The 23,016-nt window shown below is 32.7% G+C and overlaps 1 protein-coding gene across 1 annotated transcript in view; it reads right to left on the bottom strand.

Annotated features, from left to right (window-relative positions):
• Nucleotides 1-3,001: 3,001 nt before the first annotated feature.
• The window catches only part of ASZ1 (ankyrin repeat, SAM and basic leucine zipper domain containing 1), a 47,884-nt gene continuing 27,869 nt past the window's right edge, over nucleotides 3,002-23,016 (bottom strand). The window contains exons 5-13 of the mRNA XM_027574171.2: nucleotides 16,387-16,498; nucleotides 15,702-15,836; nucleotides 14,434-14,558; nucleotides 13,414-13,489; nucleotides 12,370-12,426; nucleotides 11,320-11,429; nucleotides 7,707-7,812; nucleotides 6,792-6,905; nucleotides 3,002-3,525 (exon numbers count right to left, since the gene is read on the bottom strand). Of these exons, the coding sequence (XP_027429972.1) occupies nucleotides 3,373-3,525; nucleotides 6,792-6,905; nucleotides 7,707-7,812; nucleotides 11,320-11,429; nucleotides 12,370-12,426; nucleotides 13,414-13,489; nucleotides 14,434-14,558; nucleotides 15,702-15,836; nucleotides 16,387-16,498 (988 nt within the window). The 3' untranslated portion in view covers nucleotides 3,002-3,372. The remainder of the gene's footprint in view (nucleotides 3,526-6,791; nucleotides 6,906-7,706; nucleotides 7,813-11,319; nucleotides 11,430-12,369; nucleotides 12,427-13,413; nucleotides 13,490-14,433; nucleotides 14,559-15,701; nucleotides 15,837-16,386; nucleotides 16,499-23,016) is intronic.

Below are 23,016 nucleotides of genomic sequence, written 5' to 3' on the forward strand. Positions count from 1 at the left end.
AGGTTAGGGGACTAAATCTGGGCAACCACCTGTTTTTGTAAATAAAATTTTATCATATCACACTCACATCTATTCATTTATGTACTGTCTACAGGTGCTTCTGCATTACAATAGCTGTGTCAAGAAGTTGTGACACAGACCGCATGGCCTGTAAAACCTAAAATACTATCTGGCCCTTTACAAGAAAATCTGATTTTTTTTTTTTTTTAAGATTTTATTTATTTGTTTGACAGAGAGAGACACAGTGAGAGCAGGATCACAAGCAGGGGGAGAGGGAGAGGGAGAAACAGGAACAGACTTCTGGCGGAGCAGAGAGCCCGATGCGGGGCCCAATCCCAGGACCCTGGGATCATGACCTGAGCTGAAGGCAGACGCTTAACGACTGAGCCACCCAGGTGCCCCAATCTGCTGACTTCTTAACTACTGGAAACTCAGTGTGGAAGTTCTTTAACTGATTCTACTCCCAAGGCCAGTAAGAAGCAAGGCCATCATTTAAGAGTGAGATGAGGAGGAGGTCTTAGAAGTTTGAGGACAAAGAATCTTAAAATAGTTCACCAGTGAAAAAGCTGGTAAATGTACTGGGGAAATGGAATAGAGTTGCCAGGTGGCACTAAGCCCCCCACTTAAGGAGAGCAGCAAGTATGCATGCTTATCTTTCTTTGAAAGAGGTGCTTAAAATGTATTATTTGGGTTCCAAAGTTGATTATAAGATATAGGAACATTTCTGATCCCAACTTATTAAAAATTAAATGCCAGTTAATTAAAAAAATAAAGTTTTTCTACTTTCAACTGCATAGAATTAACACTTGGTTTATATTTCTATCTGTGTGGTTTTAGAGGGATCACTGTGGAACTTGTTTTAAGAGAAGAAAAATGATTTGTACAATCTTATAAAAGAATGAATATACCAGAAGATAACACCCCTCTTGTGGTAAAGCACTGTAATCAAATCAAACACAGGAGGAAGAGACTTATACTCTAGATAAAATTACCATTTTTTAAATGACGAGGAAAATCTTATTTTGTTATGCATGAAGAAACAATTTTTTTTAAAGATTTTATTTATTTGAGAGAAAGAAACCATGAGCAGGGGGAGAGGCAGAGGGAGAAGCAGACCCTGCTGAACAGGGAGGCTGATGCGGGGACTCATTCAATCCCAGGACCCTGGGATCATGACCTGAGCCGAAGGTAAATGCTTAACTGGCTGAGCCACCTGGGTACCCCTGAAGAAACAATTTAATCACAACAAATGTTGCCCTATTTATTTTCAATCTGTAATCTGAAAACTATACTGTATTTGTCAAGGAATTAAAAATATACTCAGAATATGCAGATAAAATGGACTTTACGGTATTTCCCTTGAATGGCTAATTATGCTTGAAGTACACTGGGGTAGATCATTATTTTAAGGAATTCAGTAATCTCTTTGGAAAACAAGTATTTTATCAATTTGCGTTTTCATAGTTCATCCTCGTATTTGGGAGATGCATAAAGTTTGGTTTGAGGAAAAAAAACAGTGACTTATTCAGCCAATAGATGAAATACGATCATCTGTAAGATGAACTGAGGTGAAAGACTTCTGTTAAATAAACAGGTATTATGTCTGTTTTCTTTAAGAAAACTAACATTTATTGAACACCTTCTGTTTTCCTTGGTCGAGTGAAACGTGATGTGTGTTAGAAGAAGGACCTTTTCTCCTATCCTATTCTAGTTTGGTTCTAAGTCTTGAGCCCTTTTATATTGAAGGATAACAGAAAAAAGTTTTGCTATGGCACTTAGGATAAAATGTCAGACACTGGTCCCTTCCAGTGATATATGGTTGAGTACATTCTCAGAAAAGGAATGACACAAGTCTTGCTGCTTTGGTATAACCAAGAGCAGACGCTGCCACTAATGACAGCTCCTTGTGCGATCCTTGTCTTCTACAATTTCTTCCTTTTGCTTGAAGTTTACCTTTCAACAGTTGTAGATCAACTGCATCGAAGTATGGGAGTAAGTGGAGCAAGATTTAATTATTACAGTCCTGTGAAATTGGGCCTCCCCTTTTTTACCTTTACTTTTAAAATCTGAATATCATTTTGATTTTGAAAAAAAAAACCAAAAGCGGGTGCCTGGGTGGCTCCGTCAGTTGGGCGACTGCCTTCGGCTCAGGTCATGATCCTGGAGTCCCGGGATCGAGTCCCGCATCGGGCTTCCTGCTCGGCGGGGAGTCTGCTGCTCCCTCGGATTCTCCTCCCTCTCGTGCTCTCATTCTCTCTCTCTCAAATAAATAAATAAAATCTTTAAAAAAAAAACAAAAACCAAAATCATGTATTACTTCTTTAGATTGATATGAGAAATTATTTGCCACATGCCACTCACTTTCATAACACCTTTAAGAATGTTACACATGGTACATGTCATAGTTCCCCTAGGTGCATTACATAAAAAATTTTAAGGTACTTCTGTGCTTTCTATACTATTGTCTAAATTTTCTTTTTAAATTTCCATTTTAAATATTTCCCTAGGTTTTTAATCCATAATTCAAAAATTTTACATTTTATCTTTATGCTTTGCATTCTCTGAAACAGTTTCAAAATTAATTTCCTAATGCTATATAACAAAAAAAAATTAAATAAGAAATTCCTTATAATTACAGAAGGGAAAAAATACGGACTAAAAGGGTACTGACTTATGAACACTTTACAAATTCTGTAAGATTCACTGTGACAAAGGAAGTTTTTTTAAAAATTATTTTATTCTTTTCATCATGATAAAGTGCCCTCTTTAAGCCCCATCACCTATTTCCCCCATCTCCCACCCACCTCCCCTCTGGTAGCCACCAGTTTGTTCTCTATAGTTAGAGTCAGGAACACACTGGTTTTAAATGTCAAAGAATATTAGATAAAACTTTTATTTTTTTTTAAAGATTTTATTTATTTATTTGACAGAAAGACAGAGAACACAAGTAGGCAGAGCGGCAGGCAGAGGGAGAGGGAGAAGCAGGCTCTCCGCCGAGCAGGGAGCTGGACGTGGGGCTCGATCCCAGGACCTCAGGATCATGACCCGAGCTGAAGGCAGCCGCTTAACTGACTGAGCCACCCAGGCGCCCCTAAAACTTTTATTTTGAATGTGATTTAGAATCACAGAATCAAACTTAAGAATCACTTATAATTTACTGCTTGATCAAAATTAACATAACAATATAACAAATTATGTTTTCAACTCAAACCAACAAACCATTTTCTAAAGAAACTTTCTGCTCTATGCTCTCAGAATTTCTCTCATGGAGTATCAGCAAATAATGTAGTTATACTGTGCCACAAATAGTTAAAAGCAACATTTGTAGGTAATTTGAATTATACATACATTATTCAAAAACAAATATTAGGGTTATTTTCTCTGGAAGCTTAGCTTGCAAACAAGAAGAAGAAACCCAAATCCGCAAACTGTAATAGCCGTCCTCTTCAAAATTCTACTATTCCACGTAGATACTTCTTCCATTAATGGTATATGAGTTGGATCATTTTCTCGCTCATTTTGCAACTAATATTTAGTATGAGAAAATGAAAAGAGTTAATGTACACTGAAAATATCTTTGATTTTTAAAAATATAATATCCATGTTAATTCAATTGATGTAGAGGCAGCCAATGCAAGATTTCCATGGAAGATTTAAAGTGAACACATATGTCTTAAAGGAGTTTTTTTCCCCCCAGGATCCTATCATGGTAAATTAGTTTCACATTAAGAATAAATGCTTTCATAGATTATTACATTTTAAAATCATGTTTTTGTATCAGGAGATAAAGGTCCTTGAATGTGAATGTATCAGGAGATAAAGTTCCTTGAATGTTTCTATTTTTACCTTACAAGCAATGACAGTTGTTATTTTTCCTTCTATATTTAAACATCAAATGATCTTACAAAAAAGTGAACCATTTTTATAGTACACCTACAATACATAAAATTTAACAAAAACTAGAAGATTTGATTCTACTGCTAGAAGTTTAATCCTTTATTTAAATATAATTGTAGGAACAAATACTAACAAAAACTTAAGTGGTTCTTCTAGGACTTCTCAGCAATAAAGTACATGGCCCAGTCAGTTTCTAAATACTCATATACAGAACTCCATTGCTAAAGAAGGCACCCAACCACGTGTGTATGTGTATGAGAGAGAGAGAGAAGGGGAGAGAGAGAGAGAGACAGTTGATGGGGGAGGGGCAGAAGAGGGAGAATGAGCAGAAGCCAAAAGATCTTCAAAAGATAAAAAGAATCAGGCACATTTATAGAGTGATATATACTAGAAACATCCTGCGCTGGAGTGGTGACATAAATATTTTCAACATTAGCAAGAATAACTGCATCTAAAATCTACAGTATAAATATTTAATTTAAAAAGCCTGCAAAATTAATTTTAAATTTACAGCAGAAAACAGACTTCAGTGCCAATCTCATTAATACCGTATTCTTGGCCTAACTTCCAAATGGCTTCATTCAGTAACAGATTCCTTTTTGACACTGATGCTCCATTTATTGAATCCTGAGACAGCCATTCCTTTTATTAACCAATTACTTAGAATGACCCTTTCTGACAGGAGCCTGTCAGTGTGTTGCTTTGAAAGAGAGTGATGTGGTGTTAAAGTCTAGCCTTGACCTCTCCTACCCTCTCTCTTTGTTACCTCCATACACTTATCTATGGTAACTCATATTTTTTTTTTATTTGCTTCAGTTATTACTGGTAAACTGAAGTATCATAAGCTTAGCAGGCATAATAGCATACTCCCAAATCTGGAAGCCTTCGCAGTTCTCTAAATCAAATCTCATTATGGTGATTACTACTTTACACTAATCCAGAAAAACCAATGTAATAGCTTGCGTAAAAATTAAGACTTTCCCGACCAAAGAACTGTTTCTGCCATTATTATAAACCAATAAATGTATTTTCAAGGCTAGTTCTTATATAGAAATGTATAAATTCAAGGTAGAGAAGGCCACAGAAAAAAGACTTTACGTTAGCTAAAGAAAGCTAAAATTTCTCCTTATAGGTATGCATTATTAAAATAAATATCATGGTACCTGACTGAATTATTTATGTTTCAGAGTCAAAGTCACCCCTACAGTAGTGCTTCTTAATTTCATTCCTTTAGGAAAAACCTGTCCTCTCGCTCTGATTTCACCTCAGTCTTCTCCTCTCTTCCCCCACCCCACCGCCCCAAATGTTTTTATAGTTCATCTTGGAGAAACCGAATAATTACCAATCCTGAGGAAAAACTGTCTTGGGGAATTTCCTACACTAACATTAAAGGATGATACTTTGCAGGAAGTATCTTTACATAGTCCTTCCAAATTTCCCCTGGATCTTCATGAAAAATATCATGCTAAGTAAAATCAATACCATTTTCCTTCACTTATTCAAGATGATGGAAGGTAGTGAAGATGAGTGGTGCTGTAATTCTCAGGTTGTCAACAAGTTCAGAAAGTAGAAAATCAGATTTTCGTACGAGAAAGTTTGAGGAGTGGTGTGGATTAAAGGAACACAAAAGTGGAAGGAGCATAGTTAGGAGATTAATGGGTAGCACAGTTGTCTGACATACAGCAGGCCTCTTATGCCTGTGAATGAATAAATGTCAGAGATAATACAACTTCTAAGATGCCTCTTTCTCTAGAAAGGAGGTATCTTCTACAGGAATTCTCAGATATACTGCCATTTGCCCCATTTAAAATTTATTCCCCTATTATTTTATAAAATTTGCTTCGTAATTTTCTGCTTACTTTTTAAAAAGACTCCTTTTAATTGAACACATGTTCATAGCTAGGATGACAAATTACCCGGAACATGTATAAAGGTGATTCTGAGAACTTTTTTTGATAAAATATTAATGAAAATATCAAATGACTTATTGGTTAAAGCTATACAAATTTAATGTATAATCTAACATTTACTGCAGCTATTTCATAAAAATATTATAGATACCAAAGATATTTATTAAATAGACTAGGAGAACTCAGAAGTGAGTTCTTGAGTCAAATGAAAGTGTTTTCCTTTATTACCTATCTTCAGCACAGTTCCCTATTTCAGTAACTTGGATCTTGTTATAGCCAATTTTCTTAAAGGGGAGAAAATCATCTGTCCTTAAATCCAGATATATAGTTCTATATGAATATAGAAACAACATCAAAAAATCCCATACTCTTTAAGAAAGTCTAGAAAATAGAATATTTCTTCTAAAAATCTATCTCATCAACAGAACTGATAAACATGTCATTTTCATAATTTCCCATCTGCATATTTACATGTAAATAAATTTTACAAACATAACTTCATACCTTTAACAAGTTGGTACTTGATTTTCATTATTTTTTTTGGCTGCATATCATTGTAACAAATGGGTGTACCATAATTCATTAAATCATTCTCCTGGCATAGGACATTATGGCACATAAAATTTTGGAATCATTAAACTATTGAAAGATACAAATATTTTTATGGTCTTTGGCACATCTTGCCCAACTGTTTCTGAAAGGGGATGTGATACCAGTCTCACATGAAAACAGCTTGGTGAATAACCAATAATGGGTAGGATGATCATTCTACCTTGCTAATTTAAAAGATGAAAATGATAGATCTTGTTCTTTTAGTCTGCATTCCTATAATGACCCACAAAGTTTGTTTCTTATATTTATTCCTTCCTTCCTTCCTTTTTCCACTTGTCTGGTGGGAGCTTAAGTTGCTCTTGTCAGAACTGCTTCACTGTCTGACATGTTATTTGTACATCATTTCCCCCCTTTTTAATATTAAATAAATACCTTCTGAATTAAGTCTTTTAGTTTGCAGACCTCTTCACTCAAATCTTCAACATTACTAACCAGTTCTTCACAAACTGAAGTAAAATTCCGGGGAGAAGCCCATTCTAGTACTATCTGTGAATATTTTCAAAAGTTACATTTTAAAGAATGGGAAACGACTTTTTACAACTTTGTATCTACAAAAATTATACAGTGTTCTCACCCATTAAATTATGTAACTGAAAAGCATTTTTTGTTCAGGATAAATTCTGACACCAAAAAGAAGTTAGTGATCAGTCACATCAGTTTCCTGAATACATTTACTAAATATATGTATGTATGACTTTATGGAGACTAACATTTAATAATAATAAAATTTATGGTGAACAAATAAATTCATGAAGGTTTTAAGAATGATACAACTCCTATATTAGAGTTATATAAAAATCAGAGGAAAACAAATGCATTAAGATTTTTTCACGATAAACAAATAGCTAAAACCAAATCAAATGAAAAACTCTACAAAAAAGTTTGCTTTTACAGGTCACTTACACTTTAACTTTTCCTTCATTAAAGAACCTTATACTGATATGGTTTTTAATAACACTCAACACATTGTTTTGTTTCAACTTTCACTTGGGTCTCCTGTCACTTTATATTTTAAACAACTATATTCCCTTTAAGAACAAATGTTAAGTTCAGTACACAGATCAGTATAATTTTTGGCCTGACTCATTTTCCTTTTCCTAAGCTAGAACAGTTTTTCAAATAATTAGTATATAAAGGAGTAATAATTAAACATATTGACTTATTTACATTTTATGTGATTTTATAGATGAAAGATACAATTTTACCAGATCACTGTTTAGAGAATTATCAACTTATCCGGAATGTTCTTCAGCACTCATACTTTTCTTAACAACTTTTATAGAATACCTTGTGAGAATTTACAGGCAACTCAGTAATGATATTCTGTACAGCTGTTATTAAATGGCCACACTGTTTGTTTAATTTCAGAAGAAAGTTGAGGAACTCATCACCACTAAAGAGAGGAAACAAATAGGAATCACTAATATGAGCAAATTACTTCATTCTACTGGGTTAGTTACTCAGTGTCTAGTCATAATATTTACTAGATTCTTTAAAAATATTTATAGAATGGCTAATATGTATGAGCTATGAAATAGACATTGGGTATACAAAGAAAACAAGTCTGCAATCTTGAGGATCTCAAGCTTCAGCATGACAGGCAGACATACAATTATAATCTCATTATTCAAAGGGACATATAAAGAAGGAATATAAAAGTACCAATATTTGAGTATCTATTACATGAAGGCACTGCACTAGTTATTTTACATTTATTATTCTTTTAATTCCTCCCAACAACTCCCATAGGGTAGATGTTAACATTAGCTTATAGTTGAGACATCTAAAACTCAGAGATAATGAACTTAGTATAATGGGAATAGAGAATTCGTAATGCTTCACAGAGATGGTACTTGAATATAAATTTACACAGTCTTAATGAATAAAAGGAAAATACGTACCTTTCTTGTGATGCATAATTTTCAGGGCCACTGAATATTGACAGGCATGTTGTAAAAATCACAACTCTAGAGTACGCATTCATCACATACTATGTGAATGGCTGCCTACTCCCCACCCCAGAGCTGTACAATATGCCTCCTGTTAGGATGTATCTTTCTTTACCCTGCCACAGGAGCCACATGTCCAGGGTGGGGCTGTTTCTCCAGCCTGTTCTCAGAATAATAACAAGAAGGAGATCCACTTCAGTGCAGCCATGATACAGGTGCTCAAGAAATACATTTTGTTATTATAAATCATTTAGGTTTAGAAGTTATTTCTTTTTTTTTAAAGTGTAGTGCTTTTATTTTTATTTTATCTTATTTTTAATTGGGATGGATTAAAAAGAGGCACAAAGGAACTTTCTGGGGTAATAGGAGTTATTTCTTACTGCAGCATGACATGGTGTAAACTAACTAGAACAACAGACCATGTTTTAAAAATGTGAAGTATTGGGAAAAAATTTATACCTTAAATAAAGGTACTTCAAATAAAAGATAAAAATATCTGGAAAAATTAAAACCAAAATTACCACTACTCTTACCACCTAAAGATAATGACTGATGCTATTTTCTTCCAGAGTATTTTCTTATAGCACACATTTTCTTCCAGTATTTTTCATATGCATATATACAACTGGCATTATACCTCTCATTCCATTTTATATTTGCCTTTTATACTTACTATGAGTATTTTTTCATGACATTAAGTCTTAAAATAATTTGAAGGACAGAACAGAATATATTAATGCAATGTAATTCAACCATTCCCCTGATGTTAAATATTTAGAGTTTCCAATTTTAGAAGGTTTATAAATAATAGATGTGAACAATACATTTTTACATAAAATTCTGTATCTTTTTCTTTTTGGAGGAGAAATAGTTTCCTTAACGGACACAGTTTTGAGATGTCTTTGATATACTCGAGTAAATGTCAGGTAGGCTCAGATAAAAGGTCTGGACATAAACTGCTGAAAATGTCAAGATATGGATGAAAGCTTACTGTTTCAGTTCAAAGTATCTCAAGGTAGTAATGAAATTGTTATTATTTTTAAACTGAATTCTCTAATTCTGCAAACTAGTAAGGCTAAGTGTAGAAAAAAGTAAATGCACTATGCATATGTGTTCTTGTAACAGACTATTTTAGAAAACTTAACACATAGAAGGAAAGTATCATAAAATAAATCAGTAGCTAGATTGTTGAAGTCACCTTACCAGAAGATTACAATCAATCAGTTCAACTTTTCCTGCTGTTAGTTTTCTTATGACTTAATGACTAATTTCTTCTTTAAAGAATGACTTTGAACAAATGGGAAGTAAAACCTTTTTCATAACAGCATGTAAACAGAGTCTGTGATTTAATAACAAGGTCAAATTCCTGGAATATATGTCTGCCAGTTATATTTTTAAAAAAAAATTCAGCAGTTTTAATAAGTGAACCATTCAGGATTCTGCACATTCTTTAAATCTATTAAATTCCACAAAGTAAATTCTTACAGACAACTCTGCCATCATATAAATAAGTTACATTAAAAATTTTAATTTCCAATTTAGTCATGTAGAACTTAGAATATTCATTCCTTCACAGAGACAATAAGTTAAATAAATTTTAAAAAGTAACAGAGATTCAAGAAGTTTTGCTGATTTTAAGTTCTCACACCTGAAATCCTTTTAAATATTTAAAGTGTTTAAATATTTAAAAGTTATAATGTTATTTTGAAACAGTGATGAGGCATTATTTTGAATACAGATCATCTTGTTATAAGGAAAAAGATAAAGAGAAATAATTTAATTTTGCAATAAGCTATTTAGAGAAATCTGGATCATTTAAATTATCCCATGAAAAACTTCTCTAAATCCTAAAATGTTGTGGAAATTAATAATTTATTTAATTCATGTTTATTATAGTTGTAATGTTACTTTTAGATAGGATACATTAGTGCTGATAGTTCTGCATTTGTAAGAAAGACAGAACTTGGATGACACTCAAGGGAATTAGGATGAGTGAAAAAAGCCAATCAAAAAGGATACATACTGTAGGATTCCATTTAGGTAACATGTGTGAGTAATATTATCAAGACGGATAACCAATTATCGGTTGTTAGGGATTGGGGGATGGGTGTGGCTATAAGGGAGCAGTATGAGAGAGCTTTATAGTAATGGTATGTTAAGTATACTCGTGGTAGTGGTTAAATGAAGATACACACATGATAAAACTGAATAAAGCTATACATATACGTACAAATGAACACATGTTTAACTGGTGAACTACAAATAAGCTATGTGGATTGTATCACCTATGTCAGTTTTCTGGTTTTAAAATACTGGGTGAGACTGAGTAAAGAATGCATGGGACTTCCCTGTACATCTCTTTGCAATTTCCTGTGATTCTATATTTATTTCACTTAAAAAGTTAAGCAATTTACTGCCCCACAAAATATTACTAAAATCAAATACAATTATTTTTAAAATAGGTTTTAGATTACTAATAATCAGTGCTTGAAAAGTTTATAATATTGAAACCGAACTTTATATACTGACAACATAATTCCTTAAAGAGTAAGGCTGAAAATAGAGCTGAGCTACACTGCAAATACTTTCTTATTGCCCTAAGTGAAAAAATTACCACTAATTTTCAACTTGACACTTGAAATGATTTAAAGAGAATAAGAGCTATACTACAGAAAGCATGGGATCTCATATAGTTCATTTAACAAAATGCAATGAAAAAATAAAAGTGTTTCTAAGTGAGTTAACAAGAAGATGCACTGTTTTGCTTTATGGTAAAATGACTTTACAAAAATTGATGTCGTAAAGTACCTCCCACTTCAGAACATAATATATTGTAAAATGAACGGGAAAATGACAATATCAAGTAAAAAGACTCAGAAACTATCAAAATTAAACTTTTTAGTTCTTTTTTAAGAACAGCTGATTCTAAACAATATTAATGTTAATTTTACCTGATTTCCAACTTTGCCACTTCAGGTAATTCTCCAAATTTTATCTCTTCTACCTCTAGTTCTTTAAGAGCAGCCAGAATTCTCTGCTGATCTCTACTGGTAATTCCATTCTAAGTAGAAATAATTTTAAGGTACAATAGGACAGTCATACTTGAGTAATTTAATATTCAATATTACTAAAGAAATTTTCTACTTGATTAATTCACAACTTGAAAAAACAATTGAGAAAAATAAGAAACACTGAAAAATAGATGGTTTGCTTTTAATTGTGATTGATAAGGTTACATCATTAAGATGTTTAGATATATAGTAACTATAGCCAATTTTTTGCAAAATTGGATTCTAAAAGCAAATTACTAGATATTAAAATTTCCAAAACCACCGTAGTAAAATAATTTTTCCTTCAAAGTATTTAAAATATTATCAGTGATTAAATAAGGATTATGTCTTTCCTTTGTCTTTACCTTTAGTGTTAACTAAATTTTCTCTCCTAGATTTAGCTAAGTAGTATGTTTATTTTGACTTGTAGTAACACTGAAGATTTCAAGTTTCCAATGTGTTCATGGAGGAAGATTATTACTTTTTAGGTATTCTATTAAAGTATCTCTAATATTTCCCAAGCTTATTTTCAAATTGTTACTTAATAATACTAGATGGCAAAATAATGGTCTTGATCTTTTTGAGAACCTAGCAAAACGCAGTATTTGGATGACACATACGCATACCTACGTACACAAAAAGCCACCTCTTATTTCTAAGTAACCTGTTTTACAAAACTATTCCAGATTAAGAAATGAAGCACCAGTTTTAGTTGCGATGTCATGATTAATCTAAAGAAAAAAAAAACTCTAAGTCTTTAAATGTTCTTAAAGCAACTTAATACTATAACAGAAGATTTTAAATATGGTTATAAATAATCGTATCTAGTAAAAAACCTAGCAAAAGGTCATTTACAGTCTATACCCCTAGGATTTTTAAAATAGAAAATAAAAGCATCCAGAATTCTTAAAATATGAAAGAATATCTGAAGTTTTTGAAACTGATACTAACCTTTGTAAATTCATCTTTCCTCATGGTCAAAAGGTGTCTTAAGGTTATATCCCTTTCCTGTAGAAAAGAAAAAAAATGCAACCTTTCAATATAAATAAGACATTAGAAAGGGAAGTAGGCAAATATCATAAATTAGTCAGTTATATACTACCCTCCTAAACAACTTTCAATTCTAAAAGGGGGTAGGATATGCAGGTATAGAACTCTACTACTGGGTAGACAGTACAGTGTCTTAATATGTATAATTACCTAAAAAAGTACAAACATAGCCAGTTTCCCAGATTCAAAGAAAATCATTACAACTTTTATTTCCTCACATAAAGGGAAAGATAGCTTTATAAAATTTGACAGAAATTATGTTTTATGAATATTTTAAATTTCTAACTGCATATTAAACAATCAGTAACTCAGTATTTCTCAAATAAGAAGTTTCAAGATTATACAATGAAGCCCAATTCTGAACTACCTAAACAGAATGTGCATATTCCTAAAGAGAGCCTATCTTAAATAGTGCTTTACTGCTTCATATCAGCTAAATGGCTGATAACTGTCATCTATTCAAATGCCATAATACATATCTGAGGTATCTGTAACAATGCTAGGCATATGATCTAATTTAATCTCTATGACAATCCTAAACTAGGTATTATCATCCTTATGAAAAAACAGATTTAAGTAACATTTCAGTTAATCATTAGAACAAGAATCTGATACCAGATTTGTCTGAATGAAAATCATGCTTCTAATATTCTATATGGGAAGATCAGCAACTGTAAAAAACAAACTAAGGGCTTAAATGTACAAGGAGGAGTTCTATGAAGTTTTAGGCAGTGAGTAAAAGCTGTTTATTCCAGCCAGATTCAAATTTATAGAAATTTCCAGAATAATAAATTTTTCAAATGTTTTTAAGTTTAAAATGGGATCTACTACAAATTATGGAGGAAAGTGTACTTGGCACTTTTATATCAGCATGCTTATGAATTAATACTTAGTTAACAAATAAACATACATATGTAACTCACTGTGGCTCACACAAAATCTTACCTTTAATAAATCTGTCATATGTTCAAGTCCAAGACCGTGTAAAAATATTTCCAGATCTCCAAATGCTGTATATGAACTATACATATTTATAGCAATGTCAATTTCAGAACAGACTATAAATGCACAATCAACATATATTTATAATACAGAGAGAGAGAATAAGAATAAGAATGAATGTTCTATATAGATAGAACACAGGTGCAAATTTACACACTAGACCTATGGTATATCAAAGAAATAAGGAAGGTTTCTTGAGTGAAGATCTAAGTAAACAGAGAAAATGATGACAATAAAATGTAGCTCATCTTTCCTAAGAATTAGTTGCCTATATGTATGTTCCTTGTGAAGTCTCTATACATGAAAATCTCTTTAACTGTAGGAAGTAAAGATTTAATAATTTTAAATGTGGGTAAGCAGAGAATAATTTTGTGGCCATGTACTGAACTGTGTTCAGCAAACAATGTATTTTTAATTTTAGCTTATAAAATCAGAAATCTGCTAAAAAGAATTAGAAAGCAAGATGCAGTCTAGTTTGTAGGGCACCTGGGTGGCTCAGTCATTAAGCATCTGTCTTCGGCTCAGGTCATGATCCCAGGGTCCTGGGATCGAGTCCCACATTGGGCTCCCTGCTCAGTGGGAAGCCTGCTTTTCCCTCTCCCACTCCCCCTGCTTGTGCTCCCTCTCTCGCTGTCAAATAAATAATTAAAATCTTAAAAAAAAAAATACAGTCTAGTTTGAACACTAACAAAAATATAATCTTTGACTTTTTAAGAAATAAATTTCACTGTTATTTAAAGTCAGAAATTATTCTCATTACTGTTAGTACACATATATAAAATTTTTCAAAAATTCTGGAGAAGAAAAGCATTTAAAATCCAGACATTTCTCAGTGATATTGAAAAATGCTTGTAAAAGTGTAAAATATATTTTAAATTGTCATCACATTTACTAAAACTTCTAAAAACATGCATATTTTTGCTTATTTATAGGTATTTTGTCAAATAAAAACATGTTATTTACCTAAATATGTGATCTTTTTCTTTATCAGAATCCGTTGTCAATAGTTTACAAATAGTCTCTTCTTTAGTTAGCTGTTGAAGCTTTCCCTCCAATGGATTTAAAGTTAAAGAAAGAAAATTGAAGATCTGCAAAAAGTTAACAAGCCATTCAAATATAGTCAACATTATTATATACTATCACTTACACTTAGAATCTAACTTTTTAATAAGTCAGGATTATGTCACATAATCAGCCAGAACACAAAATCAAGTCTCTTTAAAAAACAATTTATTACACAAAATAATCTTTGATGTTCATAAATTTCTCATGTCAAATTCATTGTCATCTACCCTAAATTTAATACTGCAGTAGACTAATTAAAAGTTTCCAAATTTTCAAAGCTTAGAAGAAAAATGGTAAATTTCTTTTTGAAGTTTCCTAGGGCATTAGTAATTAGTAACTATTCTAGAATAATTTTGGAAGTGCAGATTTGAGTTAGAAAATGAAAGGCATATTTATCAGATTGCTTAAAATATAGAGAAAGTTATTTTCCATGCAGTAAAAGTGGCATGGTCTGATTATGTGATGGAACTTTTTGAATGTTACCATGCTTTTAAATTCAGAAACTCAGGTTTAGAAGCTCTTGAACTATATGTTAGTTTTACAGTTGTACTGTATTTGATCCTTGCTTAGAAATTACAGGCCTTTGGTCAAAAGCTTTAATACTCAGACTAAAAGTTTGTATCAATAAAGTGATTTAATGTATGGCAAATATTTATTATTGACTTTAATATGTAAATGACAGTAGATCATCTACCCAAGTATGTTATCACTTTATTATATGCCTTGTTACATGTATAGGAGTAATGTAGCTTAAAGGATTTAATTTTTAAAATGTTTACTATGTATTAATTAAAATTAAAAAACAACATTTTAATGTTCAAATTTTGGCTTTTTACTAGCTTTCTCAAAACACTAGTTAATTTTTAAAAGTCTGGACCAGTTTGAATTGTTAAATGGTCTATTACAATTTTATTTCTAGGGCCAGAATAAGACTTTATTATTTCCTTATATAGCTTTTAAATTACCACATTATAAATGCCTCTTATTTAGTAAAAGTGAATACTCTAGTAAAATAAAGTTTTCATTACCTGGCCAGAGGAAAATTACATAAACATTTAATAATAGCCAGATACACTATTATGATAGTTGTTAAGTTCTAACAAAATATTACAAAAGTTCTGAAATAATAATACAACATGCCATAGAAAAATTAATATATAGGATACCTCTAGATGTTTATTTCTTTTTGCAATCTCACTTGGTGTCTTTCCATCTTTGGTTTGTAGCATTTTATTAGCACCAAGTTCAAGCAACTTCAAAACTACATTTTTATGACCCTGACGTGCTGCCCATGTTAAAGCCTGTAAGTGAGGGGAAAAGAAGATTGTTTAAAGAGAGGGAGTGTATATGAGACAGAAAGGAAAACTTTTCAAAAGTATCTACGGCACAATAAAAGAGTGAACATGGTTAATTAACAGAATGAGGCAATCTCTTCATTTTACAGTATAATGTAAATAAATTTCCAAAGTTGTAATTGCAAAGCAGACTGCCATTGCTCACTGATTTTATAAAATCAAATAATGTTTTACATAGTCAAGTGATGTTATAGAATGAAATAATTTATCTGCTAATCACTGAACTGTTTTCTATAAAAACAAATTCTGTGTGTATTCTAGAACCCAGGCTTTGTTGTGTGTTATAGCTTCTTGTGTCAAGGGTGAGGAAAAAAGAAAAAAGTTCATTCCTTTTTTTCCATTTCAGCTGTTTTCTAAACAGCATTTCCATTTCAGCTGTTTTTCTAAACAGCAATTATAACCCAGTCCCTCTGTAATTTTTACTTCTCAAAAACTTTTTTGTAGACTACTGATAATGACAAGATATAAAAAGGAACATTGTGCAATCAGTTCTCACAGTATAACCATTCTCATCCTGGATATTAACTTCCGCTCCATGAGCAACAAGGAGAGCAACAACCTGAGGGTGACCATCTCGGGCAGCATACATGATTGGAGTCATAAGTCGCCTGAAGCGGAGGAAGAAAAGAAACATCTGTGTTAATGCTGCCATTAACAGCTACTCAGTTTCATGAATTTTACCGTATCTAATACCAAAGTATTGTTTTGAAAGCAAAGGAAATGAAAGCTTTTAATAAATCAGATGATTTAAAAATCCAATTTCCCAGCAAATAAATGTGTAGAAGGTACTTTTAAAGTATTGAATGCTTACACAGCACCCTCTAGTGAAGAGATGTGTTTAAAAAAATCACTAAATAGGCCATACTTTCTAATATGAACTTTCATGAATTTACATATTCATATAGAAAACTATCAGAGTACCTACAATGCTTATTCTGGGAATATAGTGATGAATGACACAAATAAGGTCCCTATCCCCTCAGCATTAATGGCTCATACTTAAATGCTTATTATATTTTATTACATTTAATAAAAATAAAAGTTTAAAATGTTCTCTTATTTCTTAATGTCGTCCATTATGATTCTATTTTAGTTTAAGCCTGAAAGAATTTTACCCTGACTTGGAGTCCTACTCTAATCAAGAAAGAGATAGTTTAATAGTTTAGCCAGACTCTCGGAGACTATTTTCTGAGAAAGCACAGTGGTTCCCCTCTAGTGTATCATTTCTCGAAATAGAGATTCAATCCCTCTGCTTCTGGAAGTTAGTCAGCTTCTGGTTCTATTACAAAGGATAGCAGAAAGATTCTATTAGTTCTACGTGGGCTGAACTTAGTATCATGGACTGTTTTAAAGGAGGTCTGGGATCCTGGGCTCAATCTTCCTGAGTTGCCTCAAATATCTAATTTATATACAAAGAATTTCACAAAAGAACAGCAAATTAAATAACTTCAGAATTCTGTTTTAATCTGATTAAGGAAGTTCACCTTGGTTACTCACATTACATACATGACCTATAAATTTCTCTATAAGGTTTGTTAACATAAGGTATATCCTGAATCTGATCACTTCACACTAATGTCTTTAGCACAAAAAGATTCACACACTTCTCTCTTTCTTCTATTTCCTAGCATATTAAAATTTCAATGTTTTATTGGAAATTATATGCTAAGGTAGCTGTCAAGCATTGCCTCTTCTATCCTGAATATCTCCAACATAGTGGCTTCTTTAGACAATCTTTACAAAGTAAAGAGTGAATTGCCTGGATAACTTAAGAAAACATGGAAAATACATACAATAGAAAAAAATTATGAGTGAACTAGTCATTCAAATTCTCCACTAGGTTTAAATTAGACCTCTTGATGCCTTTTCTTCATCTCACCTTCCCTGTAACAGCCCAAATCTGGTCCTTCTAATCTTCCCTATTTCACAAAGCTACCATTAACCACATAAACTCAGGCCTATGACTAAGCATAATTTATGACTCTTCTCCATGACTCCATTTATGCCTTTTGTATATGGAGTCATACACAAGTCATCATCTGGTCCTACTGGCTCTACCTTCATAGTATGTTCTGAATCTAACCACTTTGCACCATCTTGTTAGCCACTGTAAGCAGTCTAAGCCATCATCATCTTTCTTCTTACCTATATTATGGCAATAGCCTCATAATTGCTCTCCATGCTTCTGCTCTTGACCACTCAGTTTATTCTCTATGAAAATGCCATGTTCTTCCCCTTCTAGGGACTATGCAAAGGTAGTTCCCTCCACCTTTTCCTAGACCTTTATAGTGCATACTCCTTCACCTTATTCTGATCCTCATTAAGAGAACAAAATCAATAAAGTTGACAAGCATATAACCAAATTGATCAAGATAAAAAGACACAAATTACCAGTATCATGAATAAGAGAGGTGACATCAATACAGATTCTCCACAGTTTAAAGGTATAAGGAAATATTATGAACAAATTTCTGCCAATAAATTAGACAACTTAGATTAAATGGACAAATTTCTCAAAAGATTCAAACTACAGAAGCACACTCATAAATAAAGAACCTGAATAGTACTATATTTATAAAAAATTAAATTAGTAAATAAAAACCTCCCACAAAGAAAACAGCAGGCCCAGATGGCTTCACTAGTGAATTCCACCAGTTAATGAAAAGAATAATACCAATTCTACTCAAACTCCTTCAGTAAGTTGAAATAGAAAGAATCCTTCTCAATTCATTCTATTAGCAAGAATTACTCTAGTACAAAAACTAGAAAGACATTACAAGGAAAGAAAACTATAGACCAATAATCTTAACTGGGCATAGATGAAAAAAATTCTCAACAAATTTTGGCAAATAGAATCCAAAAATAGATAAAAAGGATAAATATATTATAACCAAGTACAATTATCCTGGGAATGCAAGATTAATTTGACATTTGACCAAAAAAAGAAAAGATTATCTCAATAAATGCAGAACAAGTATTTTACAAAATCCAACATCTTATGTAGGAGTAGAAGAGAACTGCCTCAACTGGAAAACTTTATAGCTAACATCATACTTAATGGTGAAAGAGTGAATACTTTCCTCCTAAGATCAGAAACAAGACAAAGATGTCTGCTCTCATCACTTCTATTCAACACTGTATTTCAAATTCTAGTCAGTGCAATAAAACAAGGAAAAACAGGCATCTAGGTAGAAAAGCAAATAAAATTGTCTTTATCCACAGATAGCACAGTCTATGTAGAAAACCCGATGGAATCTACAAAGAAAAGTACTAGAATAAATGAATTAGCAAGGCTGCAGGATACAAGATCTAATGGAATACACACAACATTAGTTACAATTATTATTTCAACTTGCTGAACTCATAATATGCCATCACTGCATGGAATTAAAATCAACGGGGCAGAATCATTTCTTTCTGATTTACAAAAGTCTAGTTCATACAGTTCAACCCATATAAAAAACAACTTACATGTAAACACCAATTTAGAACACAGAATCATCAAAATTTGGTAATCTCAGCATTGACTATTAACTTGGAGAAACAAAATCATGCAGGGCTAGGCAGTTACCTTATTCACTGCTCAAGACCAACCTTACAAAGTAGAAATTATTCTCACTTTAGAGATGAGAAAACATGGGTTGGGAAATAAGTAATTTTTGCTGAAAGATCACTGTTGGTATGTTATTGAAGTAAGATTGTGTGCTTATTCCCCCCAAATCTCCTGAAAATTACTTTTAATAATCTATCCTGATACAGAGAAATTTAAAGTTCTTTTTCTCTAAATTTTTATGTATTTGATTATGAGATATGGGTTAAATTTCATAAACTCACTCTACAAGATGGCAAAATTGGAAACCTAAACAAAGTAAGTTGGCTAAAATATAATCTGAAGGAAGTGACCTCTGGCAGAGTATCCAAAGGTGACATGAAAGTGTGAGTGTCCCATTTGCTTGAACTTTATTACTGAAAATTATAAGTGAAATTTATGATTTTGTACTGAAATTTGTTCTGAAATTGCACAGAAAATTGAAATTGTTGTTTGAAATATCAATTTCTCTTAGAATCTTGGAAACCAGCAGAGATTATAATTTTTGGTCAATTCACATGGACATAAATTGCTTCTTGGAGATGCTTACTTCCCCCTAGATAAGTACCGGACCAGCACAGTTTGCTTAGAAGCTTCAGATTACTACTGAAAGATGTGTTACAAAAGTGTTGCATTGGTTTCTTCTAAGAAAAGTTGTATTTACTGAATGGAACAGCAAACTCTTATAATAGGGTCTACATTACTTAGAAGGTTTATAACTTAGCTTCTAAACAGTTATTAAAGTTATTGATAACATCAGTAATGTTGCATGACAATTTTGAGAGGAGAGAGAACAATTCTTCTTGTGGTTTTACACCTACAGAAATTTGTAACATCTGTAGTTTCCTGCCTGTTACTGATTAACGAAATCTAAATGAATTATTCAATCTTACAAACTCTTATGAACAATCTTAAGAACTCTTCAAGGAAGTTATAAGACTTTGTAATAGCTGGTCTACTCAGGTGACATGGTAACAGTTTGTGCTACTGGTAACTTTACTTTCAGTATTAATTTCCATCTATGTCCTAAGATTTACCGTAGAGAATTCTTTACTTCCAATTCTCTCTTTAAATCGTTGCAATTTTGTTCTGTCTGTCCCTTCTAACAAAATAGCTTTGGCAAAAGTCAACAGTTATTTGGACACCTTTTATTTTTCTAGCACTTAAAAGTATGTATTTCAAAGGCTTCTATTCTCAGTGCTTTTCCCTTTTCACTACATTAAACACCATGCCTAAATGATCTCACCTACTCTCTTAACTTTATTGTCAACACACCAATGGCTGCTGAATCTGTCTCTCTAGGCCAGGCTTTGCTCCTGAGCTCCAGACTGAATCTGCCATTGCCACATGGGTATCCTAACCAAACACATATCCAACACATATCCCAGTCTGAAGTCACCATCTTATCTCTAACACACAATTCTCTTATTACTTACCTCTGTGAACAGCATCACAATTCATGCACTGCCCAACCCAGAAACCTGGAATTTATTCATGACTCCTCATTGTGCTTTCATACCTAAGTCAGCATTCCTGTGAATTTTACCTCCTTTCCACCATTTTTATCTGTCTACTTTGCTCTCTCTCTCGTTTCATGTGTTTATCATTTCTTACATGAATTACTGCCTCGTTTCTAGTCTTTCCTCCACATTTGTGAATCTTGTCAATTCACTGTTTAAAATTTCCAAGGTTACACCTATGATATGGTAATTGTATCTTTGATGCTAAGCGCTCTGTCTGCCATTTTAGCACCTGCAATCCTACTCCATCCTAATAACAGACTTTGGTCATATCTGCAGGGCATGAATTTCAGTTTCTCTCTCCTCTGGATGTCCTATATTCAGAGCACTCTGGATGAAATGTCTTTTCACATCTTTGGTCAACAGGCTTACTCCTAATCTACTCCTAAGACTTCATCTTAAAAGCCAACATTCCCCAGTTTTTTGATGCCCTACCTCATCTTAGATAGCAATCCCTCTCTCCTCTATGTTTTCTTAGCATTTTGTGTTCAGCTATCAGGCCAAAATGTATCTGTTCATCTCATCTATTTTTTTCAACTAGACTATAAGCTCTTTGAGGATAATGACCTTAATCTATCTCTATCCACCCCCATTCCACACAGTAACTAGTATAATCGTGTGTTTGTTTTGTGTCATGCTTACATTTAATACAGGCAGGATTTTCTCCTTATCTACTCCACCATTACATGTGTATTGATTGTATTTTTTAACGCATTATGTCCTTATTCATTATAGACATATTAGATCTGCCTATTGAGAGCTATCCGTTGAAATGTCCTGCTATAATTCTATTTTGATCTACATCTTCTTGAATTTAATAGATTTTGATTTATGGATTTAGTGGCCATGTAGTCTAGTGTGTACAGGTTTATGCTTGTTGTATTTTCATTGATTTTGCCTTTTATTGTCAGAGTTCTTTATTTACTGTATTTACTATTAATAATATCTGATGTTGACAATCTTGATTTCTGTGAGTTTGCCTTCACTTGTGAAGGGTTTTTCATATTCCTTTCTCTTCAACATTTTTTTTATAAATAGCATTTAGCCATCTGTTTTTTAAGCCAACATCTCAGTTGATAAATTCAGTCCATTCTCATTTAGCGTAATGACTGACAATTTCGTTGACAATATTTCTTTTTTATTTTGTTGGTTCAAACAATTGCTATTCACTACACTTTTCCTCCTTGAAAATCTGATGATTCTGCTTTTCCTTTTTTTTTTTCTTAAAGATTTTGTTTATTTATTTGACAGAGAAAGAGAAAGAGCACAAGCATGGGGAGTGGCAGACAGAGGGAGGGGGAGAAGCAGGCTTTCTGCTGAGCAGGGAGCCTGATGCGGGGCTTGGTCCCAGGACCTGACCCCAACCAAAGGCATCCGCTTAACCCACTGAGCCACCCCGGAGTCCCTGCTTTTCTTTTTTTTTTTTTTTAATGTCATTAAGCATTATCATCTTTCTCTGCTCTTACTAAAAAACATATGACCCTGTATTTGTAAGCAACATTAAGACCTATTTCTCCTAATCAGACTATGGTTTCCTCCACCACCACGCCGTAATTCCCCTATGCTTCTACTCTAATAGGATAAGATCTTTTGAATACTCTTAAGTTCCTCTTAGGAACTTTATCAATCCAAACTAAAACTCAGGGACTTTTCCAATATGCAGTCTTTCTTTCAATATGCAGTCTTCAGAGTTTTCAGCTCAGCAACCATTTTTTTTCCTAGAATGTGTTTATTACCAATCTTGCATTTGTTCCTTTTTCTTCCCTGAATTTTGAATTCAAATACCACATTGTTTTTTAAGTTCCAAGAGATCTTTTTTCATGCTGCATTTAGATCTCCTTATGTGCTCTTAATTTTTAATTCAGGTATGCACCATTCTCTGTCAGCAATTTTATTATACTAGGCAAGCAAAAATTTTAATTAATAATCCTTTCTCTAGCTGCTGGGAAGTTTTTTCTATTGCCTCTTCAAAACTCAGATCTAGTTGTTGGAATATTCTTTTTATTTAATTTTTTCA

The sequence above is a fragment of the Zalophus californianus genome, chromosome 12 (assembly GCF_009762305.2).
Source record: "Zalophus californianus isolate mZalCal1 chromosome 12, mZalCal1.pri.v2, whole genome shotgun sequence".
Taxonomy (NCBI): Eukaryota; Metazoa; Chordata; class Mammalia; order Carnivora; family Otariidae; genus Zalophus; species Zalophus californianus.